This window comes from Peromyscus leucopus, chromosome 16_21, assembly GCF_004664715.2.
Source record: "Peromyscus leucopus breed LL Stock chromosome 16_21, UCI_PerLeu_2.1, whole genome shotgun sequence".
In the NCBI taxonomy this organism is placed as follows: domain Eukaryota; kingdom Metazoa; phylum Chordata; class Mammalia; order Rodentia; family Cricetidae; genus Peromyscus; species Peromyscus leucopus.
In genome coordinates this window covers 61,464,975-61,481,546 of record NC_051084.1, presented here as the reverse complement: position 1 = coordinate 61,481,546, position 16,572 = coordinate 61,464,975, and the positions used below count along the sequence as shown (strand labels likewise).

The window sequence follows — 16,572 nt, the reverse complement described above, 5'->3', positions numbered from 1 at the left end:
ACAGGTCCAGGTTGGAGCGTGTTCGCTGTAAGTGGCTTCCATCCCCAGAGCTACCGCTGCCCACCTGTCCTTCCCTTTTTTGTTCTCTCTGAGCTCATCTTACAACAGGGGCTTGGTTTGATATGTGATGCCAATCTTTCAAGTGTATGACAAGAGACAGTACTAATGCCTGCCTGGCCAGCAGAGAAAACAAGCCATTCAGATCCCTCGACAAAAGCCTTGGGTTGAATGAGGCTGTTTTCACGGGCTGTCATATGTCTCATCCCAGAAAGGGCTAGAAAACAGGAGTCAAGCTACGGGGTAGGAGGTTCCCAGGCTTTCTACCTCTTCATGCTGCAAAACACAGCGTGGTGGATACTGATGATCAAAGCGACAGAAATGGACGGAATGAGAGGGCGGGTCTATCACCTTGGCCATTATAAAATAAGGCCTCCTGGAAGAGATCCCTCCATACCAGCCTTGTTGTTCTTTGTGGAAAGCAGCAGGCAGGTCCAGGACCCCCAAAGCTACCAGAACTCCCTTATGCTATCTTAGTCAGGATTTCTATTACTGTGACTAAAAACCATGACCAAAAGCAACTTGGGGGGGGGTATTTTGTTTACACTTCCACATCACTGTTCATCATTAAAAAAAAAATCAGGGCAGAAACTCAAACAAGGTAGGACCCTAAAGGCAAGAACTGACACAGAGGCCATGGAGGAGTGCTGCTTTCTGGCTTGCTCCTCATGACTTGCTCAGCCTGCTTTGTTACAGCACCCAGGACATCAGCCCAGGGGTGGCAGCACCACAGTGGCCTGGGCCATCCCACGTTAATCACTAATTAAGAGAATGCCCTAAAAGCTTGCCCGTATCCTATCTTACAGAAGCAATTTCTCACTTGCGGTTCCCTCATCTCAGATGACTCTAGCTTGTGTCAAGTAGACATAAAAACTAGGTTACACATACACTGTACCACAGAAGTGTTCATGACTTCTGGGGAGCTGTAGCCCCAGCTGAAACCCAAGTCTACTCAGTCATACTCCCCTCCTCTTCCACCCCACCCCCACCAAATAGTTACAGTGTGGTGGTTCCAATAAGAATGGCCCCCATAGGCTCATATATTTAAATGCTTGGTCCCCAGCTGGTGGAATTGTTTAGGAAGGATTAGGAGGTGTGGCCTTGTTGGAAGAGGTGTGTTACCACTTCTGGTTAGTTCTCTCTCTCTCTCTGCCATGTGCTTGGGGATCAGATGCAAGCTCTGGGCTATCACTTCAGCACCATGCCCTACTGCTGCCATATTCCCACCGTGAACTCTAATCATCTGAAACTGTAAGCAAGACCCCAGTAAATTTTCTTCTTCTTGGTCATGGTGTCTCTTCATAGCAATAGTGAAGTAACTAAGAAAACCCAAATAACATAGAAATACCACCGGGCAGTGGTGGTGCACGCCTTTAATCCCAGCACTCAGGAGGCAGAGGCAGACAGATCTCTGTGAGTTCAAGGCCAGCCTGGGCTACAGAGTGAGTTCCAGGACAGGCTCCAAAGCTACACAGAGAAACCCTGTCTCGAAAAACAAACAAACAAAAACAAAAAAAGAAAAAGAAAAAAAAAACCCAAACAATATGAAAAACCAATACTGAAAGAGAAAAGAAAGATAGAAATGAGTAACCAGACTGAATGGCTCTCCTCATCTTCCCTTTGAGAGCCCAGGAGCATCTGAAAGACTACCTGAAGTTCCTGCCCTGCATAATTTACACCCGACCTATCTGACTTCATTGGGCACAGACTCCTCCCCAGTTTCCACTGGGGAGCAGCTATGGGTGGGTGCTGCTACAGAAGGAGGCCTAAGAGTCTGCATTTCTAATGGGTTCCCAGGTCGTGCTAAAGGTCTTGGTTTACAGAAAATCTATGTTGCAAACACTTAAGGGGACCTCGAGTCGAGGCAATGACCATCAGTCCCTGTTTTGCGAAGGATAGGGGTGCCCTAGATGTTAAATCATTTGCCAAAAACATTCAGCAGATCAGAGACACAACCCAAATAAATACTTAAAAAAATTGCTGGGACCCAAAAGCTCAACTATTCTACATTAGAAGGGAGGCCAGCAGGTGAGGAGTCACCTATGGAAAGAAACAAACCTCTCAGTTTCTGACCTCTTAAAGTCTATATATTTCTGACCATGATACCAGATACTTTGTGGAATTCTAAAGAGAAAGTCAAACTCAATGTGTCTAATGAAGTTAAGACCAGGAAGCCAATATATATATATACACATACACAGACCACAGAGTTAAATTTGAATTTCATATAAACAATGATTGATTTTTGCTTGGTGTGTGAGACACAGGTCTGTAATTTCAACACCTGGAAGGTTGAGGCAAAGGGGATTCCTCTGAGTTTGAGCCAGCCTGGACTACAGGGTGATCAAATACTAGGCCAGCCAAGGCTACCTAACAAGACCCCATTTCCCATAAAACAAAAACGCTTTAATTTCCTAGAATCATAATTATATTTTCTATAATGGTGTCCCATGCGTTACCTGAGCTATATTTTTTAAATATGTTCATGTGAAATTCAAATGGCCCTGGTTTTTGTGTTTGCACACTCTGGCAACCCTCACAGGATGCCAAAGAGAAGTATTGAGAAGACCTGGGACTTGGTTTGGGGTGGGGGCGGGACTTCCTGTTTTATCAACTGTTAACCTTAATTAAGGTCAGCCTTCAGGAGGTCAGTATGACAGGCACTGCAGCCTCTCCCCGTCACTGCTGTGGTCACCTCTGCAGGAGCCTCATCTGCCCATCACAATGCAACAAAACCATCAATTTGCAGCTAGTCTACCTTGCAACTGGAATGTGGTCCGGGCTAATTTGTGTCTCTCTTAGAATTCATACTTTGATATACTACCTCCCGGCACCCTAGGATGGGACCTCATTTGAAACCAGGCTCTTTACCTATGTCTTTATATCATCGTTAAGATGAGGCCATCGTGGACTAGGGAAATTTGACAGAGAGTATAGTATGCACATGGAGGGAGCGGCATGTGAAACTGATGTGGCAAGAAGCTGGGAACAGATCTTCCCGCATACCCTCACAGGGAGAAAGGCCTGAGTCCCATGGATCTCAGATGCCAAGGCCCCAAACCGAGAGAAAATAAATCACCCATGATTAGGCCGTTAAGTTTACTCAGGATGAGAAGTGTAGGATTCTTGAAGCTGGAGACAAGAGTAGGAAAAAAACAGTAGAGCGGGGAAGACTGGTCAGAGAAGAGCCTCCCCAACACCGAGGATAAAACCTGACAACCCCAGCCAGGAAGACCCAGGGATTTACAAAGGAGAGATGAGCCTGGTAGCTCACATCTATCACCCCAGCACTTGAGAGGCTGAGGAAGGAGTTGGTTCAAGTGGCCGGGAAGAGCAGGACTCCTGGACTGCCTGCCATGAGCACAAAACTACCACCTCACCCAAATTCAATTTTAAACACGGACTCATGAGACATTCATTATAAAGAAGAGATTTTTAAAAGGCAGAGTTTACTCTGGTTATACTAAAAAAAAAAAAAAAAAAAAGGAGATTTCTAAGCACTTCCTGCCCTAAGAAGATTTGTGAGGAGGGATTTAGAAATCATCACCTTAACAAACCTGTTATTGTAAAATCTTTTTGTCCCATGAGAAGTTTGCTTTCCTGCCGGCCAGGCAAACAGGCATTACCATACTGGGCTGGTCACCACAGGTGCTCAAAACAAAATGAAGCAGGCTATTCTGATTTCACTGGAACCTTCAGTTTTTGCTTGTCACATTTCAAACAGTCCCAAATGATAAGATTTCCATGACAGGTAGACAACTGAACCATCCCTTCCCTTCCCTTTCTAAAGCAACTGAAGCCCCCCATCCAGCAGACACTCTAATGGGCCTTCACCAGGGGCGCATGGACCTTGCACCCTGGCACACCCCAGGCATTTATTTCTCGATTGAGAGTGTCTACACCTACACACGCTGATCCCTCAGAACTGTCCTGTCTTCTATAGTCACAACTGCACGCTCTCCAATCCCACTATAAATCAGCTTTTCGGAAGGCTATGTCACCAGGCTTTTATTTTTTTTCTTCACCTCATAGCTCTGTATATTCCCTTCACCACCCCATTGCAATTATAATTATCTGCTTATTTATTATCCATTTTTTAAAATCTCCCTTAAATTGTTTTACAACCAGGGCTGGCATACAGGACACACAGACATATTTCTCTAGAGTGAGCAATTAACTAATTAAACTAATAACGCACGATAGTGGCACACTCCCAAGACTCAACGGGAAATTCTTTATGCCCAGCAGCTCTGACTTGGGCCTAGCCTGAAACACCGTCTACACTTGTCATCCTGACAGTGAAATAGATGTTGAAGGCATTGCTTACTGTCTAATTTCTTCAAGAAGGAGTTAAAAAGATGCCTTAGGCACATGTGTGTTCAGTCTTCTTACTTTTGTGTGGCTGTAACAACACCTGACAGGAACAACCTAAAAAAAACCAGTTGTGTTGATGCCTACCTGTAACCCCAGCACCAGAGAGGTAGAGACAGGAGGATGGCCACCAGTTCAAGGCTTACTGAGTCTAGTGAGTTCCAGCTCAGTCAGGGCTACACAGCCAGATTCTGTCTCAAATTAATCCTCAGAGTGGGAGAAGGTCTTTGCCAACTACGTATTAGACAGGGGATTAATATCTAGGATAAATAAAGAACTGCAGAAATTAAACAGCCAACGCCACCCCAATCATCCAATCAGAAATGAGCTCATGAACTAAACAGTCAGTTCTCAAAGGAAGAATCATGAACGGAAAAAACATTTGAAAAATGTTCAACATCCTGAGTCACTAAGGACATTCAAATTAAAACTGATTGGGGCCGGTCGGTGGTGGCGCACGCCTTTAATCCCAGCACTCGGGAGGCAGAGGCAGGCGGATCTTTGTGAGTTCGAGGCCAGCCTGGGCTACCAAGTGAGTTCCAGGAAAGGCGCAAATCTACACAGAGAAACCCTGTCTCGAAAAACCAAAAAAAAAAAAAAAAAAAAAAAAAAAACTGATTGGGGACCCCTACCTCACGCCAGTCAGAATGGCTATCATCAAGAAAACAAACAAACAAACAACAACAAATGCTGGCTAGGATATAGGGATGTGTTGGTGGAAAGGTAAACCCACGCAGCCACTGTGGAAGTATACGCCCAAAGGACTCCGTGTCAGCACCCCACACTGACGCTGGCACAGCCACATTATTAAATTATTGCACTCTTCTCACTAGCTAAGAAATGGAAGCAGCACACACTTCCATCAACAGATATGTGAGTAAAGTAAATGTGGAATTTTATTTAGCCATAAAAACAAGCGAAATCAGGATATTTACAATAAAATGGACTGAGCTGAAGATTATGTTAAATAAAACAAGCCAGGCCAGGCACAGTGGCACACGCCTTTAATTTCAGGACATGGGAGTCAGAGGCAGGCAGATCTCTGTGAGTTCCAGGCCAGCCTGGTCTACGAAACGGGGTTCCAGGGCAGCCAGAGTTGTTATACACAGAGAAACCTGTGGTGATATTTTATTTGTGCTGAAATGTGGCGATATTTTATTTGTATGTTAATAAATAAAGTTTGCCTAGAGATCAGAGGATATAGAGAGCTGTTTTAAGTAAACACAAAAGGCAGGCAGTGGTAGCACACGCCCTTAATCCTATCACTTGGCAGGCAGGGTCTCTGTGTGTTCAAGGCTACACTAGGGAACAGAGCCAAGTGTGGTGACACACGCCTTTAATCCCAGTACCAACCATAGAGACCTGGAGGTTTGTACAGACAGGCAGAGATAAGGAAGTGAGTTAGCTGGGCTAAAAGACAATAAGAGGGCAGAACAGCAAGGCAATAAAAGCTTGGGTAGACAGGAAGTGGTGGCATTTTGGAAGCTACGGAGCTGGTGAGGTAAGGTTGGTTGGTGGCTCTCACTACCCCTGATCTCTAAAGCTTTCACCCTATATTTGGCTCCGTGTTTTTTATTTAATAAGACCACTTAGAAAATTGGCTACAGAAACCCTGGCTTGAAAAAAATTTTTTTAATTAATAATAAAATATTAAATAAAACAAGACAGAGGAATCTATATTTAAACTTACATAGGTGTGTGTGTGTGTGTGTGTGTGTGTGTGTGTGTGTGTGTGTGTCTTATGAAAGTAGAGAGAAAGAATGTAACACCTGTTCCAGGAAAGCAAAGATTGTCCGTGTCGAGAAGGGAGGGGACCAGGAAAAGGAAGGCATGGCATGGGGGAAGACCATGGGAGAGGGGTAAGGAAGGACAGAGCATAATAACACAAATGTATGATAAGGCTAATGAAACCCACCATTAAAAAATAATAATTAGCCGGCTGGTGGTGGCACACGCCTTTAATCCCAGCACTCAGGAGGCAAAGGCAGGCGGATCTCTGTGAGTTCGAGGCCAGCCTGGGCTACAGAGTGAGTTCCAGGAAAGGCACAAAGCTACACAGAGAAACCCTGTCTCAAAAAATCAAAATAATATAATAATAATAATTAGGGCTGGAGAGATGGCGCAGGGATTAAAAGCATGGGTGGCTCTTCAGGGGACCCAGGCTGGATTCCCAGCACCTACATGGTAGCTCACAACTGTCTGTAACTCCTGTTTCAGGGGATGCAATGATATCGTGCTTCTGAGGACACTGCACATACATGGTAGACATGTAAGCAAAACACCCATACATATAAAATAAAATAATATTCTTATTTTATTTAGGAGAGAAAGAAACCCAGAGGCAGTGAGTCCGAGTGTGGGTGGCGGTTGGTGACATCATCATGAAGCCACATTTCTTTCATTTTCTACTCTGTCATCCTGAGATGTTACCTTATGGTTCAATGGGGTTAATGGAATGACTAAAGTTGTGTCTAACTTTTAGCAGAGAAGGAAGAAGAAAAACAAAATGCTCCCAAGCCAGCAAGGCTCATGAAGAGCCCTCTTCCAGTGGAAGAAAGAAAAGGAAGGAGAGAAGGGGATGAAGGAAGGAACCGTGCATTAGCTGCTCACTTTTAAGATTTTCAAAATGTCAGACTGTGAGGGAATGTTAGCATTCTGGCCTGCCCCTCCGGGACCCGCCCAGTGTCCTGACCCGGTCATCTTATGTAAAGTCCCCCTTAAGAGAAAACCCCTCCCCCTTCTCTCTCTCTTTCCCTTCCTCTCTCCCTCTCCTTCCATGAGGCTGCACACATCTCTGCTTTCTCTCTTTCCCTCTCCCTCTCTCTCTTCCCTCTCCCTTCCCCCTTTAATAATAAAACTTTCCATGTAGATACCACGTCTGCATGGTGTGAGTAACTTTCCACCTCGCCACAGCCACACCGCTGCCCTCCATGTCTGCATGGTGTGTCTCCCTCGTCTGCCGTGAGGCACCTTGGCTCAAACCCACCAAGGCCGCTGCACGCCGTTTTACAACACAGACTACAATTATCACATGGGAAAGATCCATCCCATTCTAATAGAAAAACAGCAAGTTATCAATCAGGATCTAAAAATAGTTTAACTGAAGTTCTTACTTAGTGATGGGATCATTATCTTCTTGTCTCTACTATATACATCTTCTCTAAGAGTTATGTAATGCTTGCGTAAATGCATGGGGGATGGACGGACGGACGGACATGTATTTAAATTTTAAACCAGTAACCAAAGGTTAAATAATATATGATTCTATGTCTTGGTGTGGTCATTCACCTGTATTCCTAGCACTTGAAAGCTGAACCAAAGGATTTCCTTGAGTTCAAGACCAGCCTAGCTTAATATTGTGTGAGACCCTGTCACAAAAATCTAAACACACACACACACACACACACACACACACACACACACACACACACACACCTATGCATGTAAGTACCTATTGCAACAAATTCATAGAGAAAAGAGAATGATGGTTGCTATAGGGAGTCATTATTTAATAACTAAAAGTTCAGTTCTGCAAGAAGAAAAGGGTTCTTGACATGGAAAGTAGCATAATGTGAGTGTACTTCATACAATCATACTACACACTTAAAACTGGATGCGATAATAAATTTGGGGCTAGATAGGGTGGAACACGCCCAGTTACTAGGGAAATACTAATATGTCTAGCTATTTTACCACACTTTAAAAACTAAATATTTAAACTGCTCACTTGTAAGTATAACTGGTTCTATGTGTTTCTCACAACTGACAGACGATGGGAATGAAAGAAGCCTGACATTGATCTTGGACCACGTGGCACTGAGCAACAAAATTCATTGTGCCCGCCCGGACTAGAGTGTGCACTGGAATGCACATGTGTCTGGTCATAGCATTTCCTGGTTCCCCAGGCTTAGAGAGGCTCTCAAGTTTCTCTTCCCATAGCAAAGAACGTTCTCCCTCTCTTACCACGAACTCTCAGTTTGACTCTCCAAAAAAGGAACTGTATTACACATTCAGAAGCAAGGATGCTCTCGGAGTCTGGTTACATTGGCTGCAGGGATGAACTCAGGCAAAATTCATGGCTACACCTTTATGGGCCAAAGAGTCATGCATTTACGCCCTTGCCCCGCCCCCCCAATCCTTGAAGTATACCTGTTGGAGTCAGATAGAGGACCCTTACATAAAAGTCAAGTCCATTCACCTCTCTAGTATCAAATGATGAGAGAAGAACTTCACTGGACCAGCAAAACTTCCTTCTTCCTTCATCGAGAAAGGAAGGGGCCTTACTATTTTACAACTGAGAGGGACTGAAACCTGATTCTTAGGCTGAGACCCCAGAACCCTAAGGCTGCAGAAACATGGTCCAAAAGCAAAACCCGGCCAGCAGATGTATTGACTTGTTTCTGTTGACTTTCCTGCATTTTTTTTTAACTTTCTGTGGCATTTACAAAATTAGCTGCCAACATTTAAAAAGCGAGGTGTTTACACACAGGAAGAAATATTTTCTGGTTCTCTTGGGATAAAAATTATCTCGAGAGACACAACTTCAGCTATTGTGATGACCTAACTTGATTGTCTACTTGAATCGATTGAGAAATGCCTGGCGATTAGGAGAGCATGGCTCTGGTGTGTGGGTCTGGTGTCAGAACCTGAGGACCCAGACCTATTCAGATGATGAGCCCATAATGTCACAATGTGATGGTAACACTGGAAAATGGCAAGATGAGCAGGAGCTTTCCTGGAAGAAGTAGATTCCTGGGTGTGCACCCCAGCAAGTATCTTGGCCCATCCCCCTTCCTGTATTTGTTAGCATTCAGACCCACTTCTTGGAGTCCTGACCCGCCCAGCATCCTGAGGTCATCCTACATTCTATACCCTTTAAGAATCTCTCTCTCTCTCTCTCTCTCTCTCTCTCTCTCTCTCTCTCTCTCTCTCTCTCTCTCTCTCTCTCTCCCCTCTAGCCACAGGGTAGCACGCACCTCCCCACTTCTCTCCCTCCCTTCCTCTTCCCCTCCCCCCACTTTCTCTGCCCCCTACATGGCATCTCTGTCTGTCACCCACTGTGGGGCACCTTGGCTCCATCCACCAAGGCCTCATAACAGTAGTCAACCCTTTCCCTGCTTCCTTTATGCCATGGGCTGAAGAGCTCTTCTCGGCCATATGCTTCTGCCGCCATTGTGGCTCAAACACACAGAACCACGAAGTCACAACAGGAACCCTCTGAAGCTGTGAGCTCAAACAAACCTTTCACCCCTGAGGTTGCTTCTGTTAGGTATTTGGTCACAGTGATGATAAGAGCAACTGTGCAGGCACTCTGGGTTGACAGCAACCTCTGGGCCGGTGATCGGTTGGCAGTGAGTAGCAGCTATCATTTCAGAATGGGTCCACTCCCTCCCTGCTCTGCTCCCGTGTGGCCCTGCTACTCCTTGAGTTGGAGCCCCGTAACTGGACTGGAAGCTGCTAGTGAAGACCACGTGGTACTGGGAACCACGACAGCTAGGCTTTCTGCTACTCTTGCAAAGACTAGATACAGGTCAGCTTGTGGTGTGACAGTTATGGTCAGCGGCCTTCACAAAATGGCCCTGTGTGAAGGAAGACATGGTTTATTTCTAATCTGAGAGAGAGAATCTAAAAGTTGCCGGGTATAAAGCAAAAGAGAAGTTTCTCCCATCTTCAGGGTTAAGAGGACCAGGAGAGATAAAGAGCAGTGCTTTTCTTACCTGCTGTAGGCACACTAACATTATACTGAGGTAAAATAAATAGGAAGGCAGTCTTGGCTGTGACCTGGAAAACAAAGGAGAAAAGTTCCTGTTTACTTTCATGGCCACATCAAAAGGAACAGGAAGAGGCTGGTCCCTGCCCTGGGGCCCATCCTTTATATCAGTATTCCCACTCCAGAATGCAGGGTGCTTACCCACCCCACAGCTAGCACCGGTTTTGATCCGACCCTCCCAGTACCTGCTCGGGAAAAGCAAAGCCATCCTGGGCCCCAAATAATGGCTACACTTGTGTTCACTATGGACGGAATGAAGCAAGCTGTATCGGCCACGGGCAGTCCAAACCGTTCTGCCGTTCACTGGTTCGTGCACTGATTTAGTTCTGGGCACCCAGCTCTGTGGAAGGTCACAGCTTTTAACAGCTCCAAAGCCGACTTCCCAGACATTTCAGTTGCCTGCGTACTGGACAGCAGCCCTGATGTTTTAAACTCAAGCTTCAGAAACGGTGGCTTCCAGCTCCTCGTTTCACATCTACCCTCCGATTGCACAGGGAAAGGACCTCTCAGACCCCACGATGGTGGTTTGTTGCTTTTGAAAGCTATCTTTAGATGACTGTGGTCCCAATCTGGTTACAAATAGTCAAATCTGTACTTGGGACCGTTTACAGCAGGGGTGAGATGACCAAATGTGGAGGTTTGAAGTGGAGATGCAGATGTAGCCACGAGGAAGTCATTCCACACCCAGAACCAAATCCCTTGTCTATAAAGTCATGGATATGCGCTGTTCCTCAGCTGCGTGCTACAGACTGGAGTAGCAGTGATCTCTCTCTCTTGGCATTGTTTCAAATTCCACAGACGTACAGTCAGGACCAAGAAGCACTCTGCGAGACAAGGTCAGGGGAGGAGAAGCCACTTCCCCAGAGGTTCTGAAGATACTTCCTCAGCCAGGGGTCATGGGTTCTCCAAAGCAGAGGGCAGAAAGCTGTGTGCACAGTGTGTGTGTGTGTGGGGGGGGGGGGAATACACCAGCCACAGTCAAATCAGTGTGGAAACAGGTGACGGATGGCTTCCTGAACACGTCAGGGATGGGTGCTCATTACTCTACAGTTGGGTATCATTTGCTTCTTATAGGTGGCTATATACAAAGTCTTCGTACATCTGTGTTCATGCCCTATGCATGCTCTATCAAGTGTGGGGGGGAAGAACAAATAAGATCAGGCACGAGAAGGTGCTCTTCCTCACCCCCACCCCCCACCCCTGAAACTGATTCTTGGTCCGTAAGACCTTGTTCTACATTCCTGACCTCCTTCCGGTCCAACTGCCTGCTTTTTCCTTACAATAATGAGCTTGGCTCAAGCGCAAAGAGTCTACTCACAGACCCCTCTTCTTCTGCTACTCCCCACAATTTGTCAGGACCTGTCTCTCGCATCCATCATGCTTCCCCTCGACTGTGACACTCTGCAGGGCCTTTGGCTACTCCTAGAGAAGGTCACCCCCTTACAGGCAGCAGCGCACATATCATACTCTACTGTTCTACCATCTCCACAGAGAGGGCCATCACCTCCTAGAAGGCAAGGGTCCCGTCATCTCAATTTTCACTGTATGCCCTCCCAAATAGCTAACCCAGACTCGGCGAGTGCTCAGGTACGGCTCACTGACCACGAAGAATGAAATGCCCTCTGCTTCCTTTAACGACAGGTCCCCAGTCTCTAGTGGGAACTGGCCTCTGTCACCAATGGCCTTTTCCTTAGGACCCATCCATCTCTGAGTCCACCCTCTCCTGGCTTGTATCTCCTGAGTGGGGCTGGTGAGTATGCTGGTCAGTGCCACAGGTCTTCTGCTGTGGTTTCTGATGTCTGTCCCCGGAGGAGCTGTGGGTCTACAGTGGTGTGAGCCCCCAGAGGGCCTCTTTAAGTTGGACAGCATCCATTTCCCAGAAGCATTGTAATTCTATGTGTGGAGCACCACTGTTCAGCCATGCCTGCGATGGAGCTCCTGAAAGAATTCGAAATTTTTCTATATCCAGGCCATACCCCCAGGCAACTACACTAGGCCCTCACAGTTGGCTGGCTCATCAGCCTTTGGTCCAGCTCCCACAGCATCCTAACATACAGCCAAGTCTGGGAGCCATTACACTTAAAACAAACAAACAAGACAAGACAAATAAATAAAGCGCAGGAAGTAGGCATCTGGACTGGGAATTACATACATTTTTGCTCTAGCTCTGCATATGCAGTCAATTTTCATTCACGGCAGTTCTATGGAACCGTTGCAGACACTGAACTCTGAAATGCTGCACCCAGGAAAAACGCAGAATTGGGTTACCACAGACCAGTCACCTTTCACCAGGAGATCAACATACAGCCTTGCTTTGTGCCTGCTTCTAAAGGCCACCTTAGTTAATACACACTTAATACAGACTGTTGGTTCATTACCACTGAACTCATGGTCAACAGCACTGTAGCTCATGCCCAAAGGAGGCAACAGAGGGCATACAGTTTCTTCCTAAGGCACATTCTCTCCTTCTTAAGATTAGAAACATAGGTAGCATTTCAGGAAAATACTTAGGGGCCATCACAAAGAATGAAACCCCACAAACATCACACAATGCAAAACCATGGCCCTAAATAGACTTCAACCAGGATGATTTGTTTACAGTACGAGAGCTGAAACAGGAAGGCAGGCCTAGTTTCACCTGAGCTGGCATCAAGGTTTTTGCACCTGTGTACACAACTGTGGAGCGCCAGCTATGAATGTGGAGGTTACAGGCGAATTTTAGTCAATTAAGCAGACTCACACAGATGAAATCTACAATCAGTGATGGATGAACATATGAGGACAAACCTGAATTTCAATTCTATTAGGGCCAAGATTTGTTTGTTTGGTGTTTGTGTGGGCGCGCGTGCACGCATGCACAGGCACACACGTGGAGGTCAGAGGACAACTTTTCAGGAGTTAGGTCTGACCTTCCACCTTGTTTATAACCCAGTCTCTCTTGTTGTTTCTGCTGCTACCGCATATGTGCACTTAGAGCCGATCTCCCATTTCCTCTTCTATCGCCCCATAAGAGTGCTAGGATTATAGATGTGAGCCACCAGATCCAGCTCTCATACTACAGGTTGCAGGGCTCGAACTCAGGTCATCAGGCATGTACAGCAAGTGTTTTATATCTGCCGGTGTCTCACGGGTCACCAAGTTCTTTTTAATCGGCCCCTGGTAGAGGTTAACATCGCCAAATTTAAGTTCTAGAAGAACGAAGAACTTACTTGCCTTGATAACCTCGAACTCACAATGGCGAGAGGACAGAGCTGGCTGGGTAACACACGTTCATCACATGATGCTCATCCCACAGACACAGCCATCCCGCAGGAGAACTCTCTGATCTGCGGCCCGTCCCCTGCTCACAGTGATGTTTCTGTACAACAGTTTTCTCTCACTGTGTCCATCCCAGGGATGCCCATGGAGTAGGGGGTCTCATAAATGCCCACTTGATGAACTCATACTGTAAGCAACTGTAGTAGTCGGTAACCACAGATGAATGCCTAACACATGTTTTCTGAATGTAAGTCCAAGAGAACAGAATTAAGGCAAAAATGCTAGACTCCAGTACTTTTCCATACCTGCCCTCCGGGTTGTGGCAGCAGAAACAAACTCTAAACCATGCTTGTTCCCATGCTAGTGTGTCCCAGACGCCAGTTTCCCTGTTTCCCATGAAAAGAAGTGAAACTCTGGACACAGAGAGGCAGGGTGGCCTTCTACCGCCCAGTGAGCAACCCGAGCAAAACAGGCAACCATCAACCTGGGATTTTATAAGTTTGCTCCAAAAACAACTTTAGCAGGCACACAACACAGCTCTTAGCAGAATCCTAACCAAAACTAGAATACTAAAACCGAACCCAGAGACATCACATGTCAGAAGCTTAAAGAGAAGGACTAGAGAATGAGGCTGATCACAGAAGCGCATGCCAAGAGGTCCTCCCCATCATCTCAACTTGGCCGGAAGTCTGGAGTCTAAACTCCTTCCTAGTGGTCTGAAAGAGGAAAATAATAAGGTCAGCTACTAAGTCCACCACATCCATTAAAGGAAGGGGGCAGGGGAGAGGGGACATGGGAGGGGGTAAGGGAGCAGTAGCAGCATTAGCCACAAAGGGTAACCCTACTTATCCCTCATAAAAAACCCCTCTGTGTGCTTTCGAAAGCCCTTTGGCACCCCAAATCTTCATTCCATCACTCTTTCCTGATCTGAGGTCAGGGACCAAACAACTAACAAGCCCCTCTCTGCAATGTGGGGTTCACGTAGCACGGAGGCTGAGAAACAGGGGCCTATTAAAAATGTCACTCCAATTATTTCTCATCCCTCTAAGGCTGTTTATAGGAAACAATATTGAGTTTAATAGCATATTAAACGCCAAGCTCAGTGGGTGAAAGGTTAAAAGTGACAATGTGCTAATAATATACTAATGCAAAGGGAAAGCACTAAATTACATGGGAGGGGCTCGCTCTCTCCCCACACACACACAGAGAGAAAGAGAGAGCTTCATTACAGTTTTAACTGGAACATGGTGTGCAACACAAAGCCAGAGATGTTGAGCGTGTTCACACAGCCATAACAAAGCCAAAATCATTCCACATGCCACGTTCTATTAGAGGCATACGGACCTGAGCTCTTGGTTACAAGGATACTAAGCATGCCCGGGAGATTGCTGCTTCCATGAAGCACTCAGGATGTAGAGTCCAGTCCCAGGTCTGCTGTGGACCAGCGAGGTGCCCTTGGGTAAGGTATGTATGTCATTTCTGTGGGCTCCTTTCCCCAGCACTAACAACAGTGACAACAGATGCTGCCAAGCGCTTGCTTAGTGCCAGGCACGATTCTAATGGTCAAGTGTAATTCCTTCAATGGCCCTGGAAGGACCGACACTGTTACAGACAGACATGGAAATGATCAGGCCCACGGAGGTGACTGAAAGGAAGGCCTGTGAAGAACTCTGTTCAGGCTCACAGAGCTGTCACTCTTGAGCCCGTCTGACCTTCAGCGCCCAAATCGCAGCCTTACTGAAGTGTCTCTCTTCAAGTTTAAAGCACAGTGCTGCTTCTCTCCCTCTGAAAACGGAAGCCTGAGTGTCCTCCCTGCCTCACAGAGTAAAGTCAATGGCCTGTCCCAAGCACTGGCACACCAGGGCTTCAAAACGCACCATCCCTTTCACTGCAAGCCGATGGCAGTCACCAAAGAAAGACGCAAGAACTAAGAGGAAAAGGGACCATACTGTTGGATCCTTCACTTCAGCTCATTTTGACCTTCTCTCCACAGACACATCAGCATAATGGATCTTGCAAGGGGCTGCGTGGGTCCACTATGCATGCCTGGGGCAAGAGGAACGCTCTGTTGCGAAAGTGCTGTGGACCATTGGTATCCTGCCCGAGAGAGTGCCGAGGGTCCCACGCTGAAAGCACAGACACTCATTCATTGAAACTACTGAGCTAAGGCTAGACAGCCACCCTGCTGAGGCTGGGGAACTTGCCTCCTTCCCAAGCTTGGCCGCGATCACAGGAAGTCAGATGATTCCGGCAAGCGGTCCTGAAATTGGTTTCACATCTTTCTGCTAAGGTGGTGAATAGGAAAACTTCAGTCAGACAGGAAAACACTGGAAAATTACACTCAACTGGTGAGGAGGAGATGTAAGGGGAGGGGGGAAAAAAGTTCTTTAGCCTTCTTTTCTGGAGTGCCCCAAGCTTCTGCTTCCTGCAGAGAACCTGGTGGGTCTGCCATCACCTTCGCGCACAATGATCATGGCAGGGCACGGTGTCTGAGGCCTGCAACTCCCCACAGCTCGGCAGAAGACAGACCGCTGGGACAAACATGCTTTTCACTCTGGCACTCTGCAAACCTCCGTTCTGGATGACCGGAAAGGGGTGAGTGGCTGAGGCCCAGGGGACACAGTTCTGACAGTACCTTTCTGTGCAGCTTGTGAGCAACATCTGGGGATTCTGGTTCGTGGGCTGAAAGGCTGCCTTGATACGAGAATGGGGCGAAGCCAAACGGACAGACCCCACAGGTTCTCGAGAGCCCGTGCTCACGATGCTGAACAGAAAAGCTGCTACCGGTCATGGAGCCGTACGTAGACCAAGGCTCGATGGTGTAGGTGTGTGGGAAACTCTGCTGTTGCCACGGCGATGATAACGTTATGCTACTCTGATTATATCCACCAGGCCAAAGTCTCAACTATCCCAGGATAAAAAGGAATTTATACTGGAGCACAGGGAGAGGTATTTGGTCGGTGGCTTCAGGAGCTTGCTGTGTAGCCCAGGCTGGCCTCGGGGGCCTTGAACCCACCATCCTCCTGTCTTGGCCTCTGGAATGCTGGCATTACAGGAGTATGCCATCACTACTGCCTTATGCAGAGCTTTTTAACTCTTTTCTCTTTTATGTAAGT

The 16,572-nt window shown here is 46.8% G+C and overlaps 1 protein-coding gene across 1 annotated transcript in view; it reads right to left on the bottom strand.

Annotated features, from left to right (window-relative positions):
• The window catches only part of Tram2 (translocation associated membrane protein 2), a 78,042-nt gene that overhangs the window by 27,651 nt on the left and 33,819 nt on the right, over positions 1-16,572 (bottom strand). Inside the window, exon 2 of the mRNA XM_028868073.2 lies at positions 10,146-10,209. Within this exon, the coding sequence (XP_028723906.1) occupies positions 10,146-10,209 (64 nt within the window). The remainder of the gene's footprint in view (positions 1-10,145; positions 10,210-16,572) is intronic.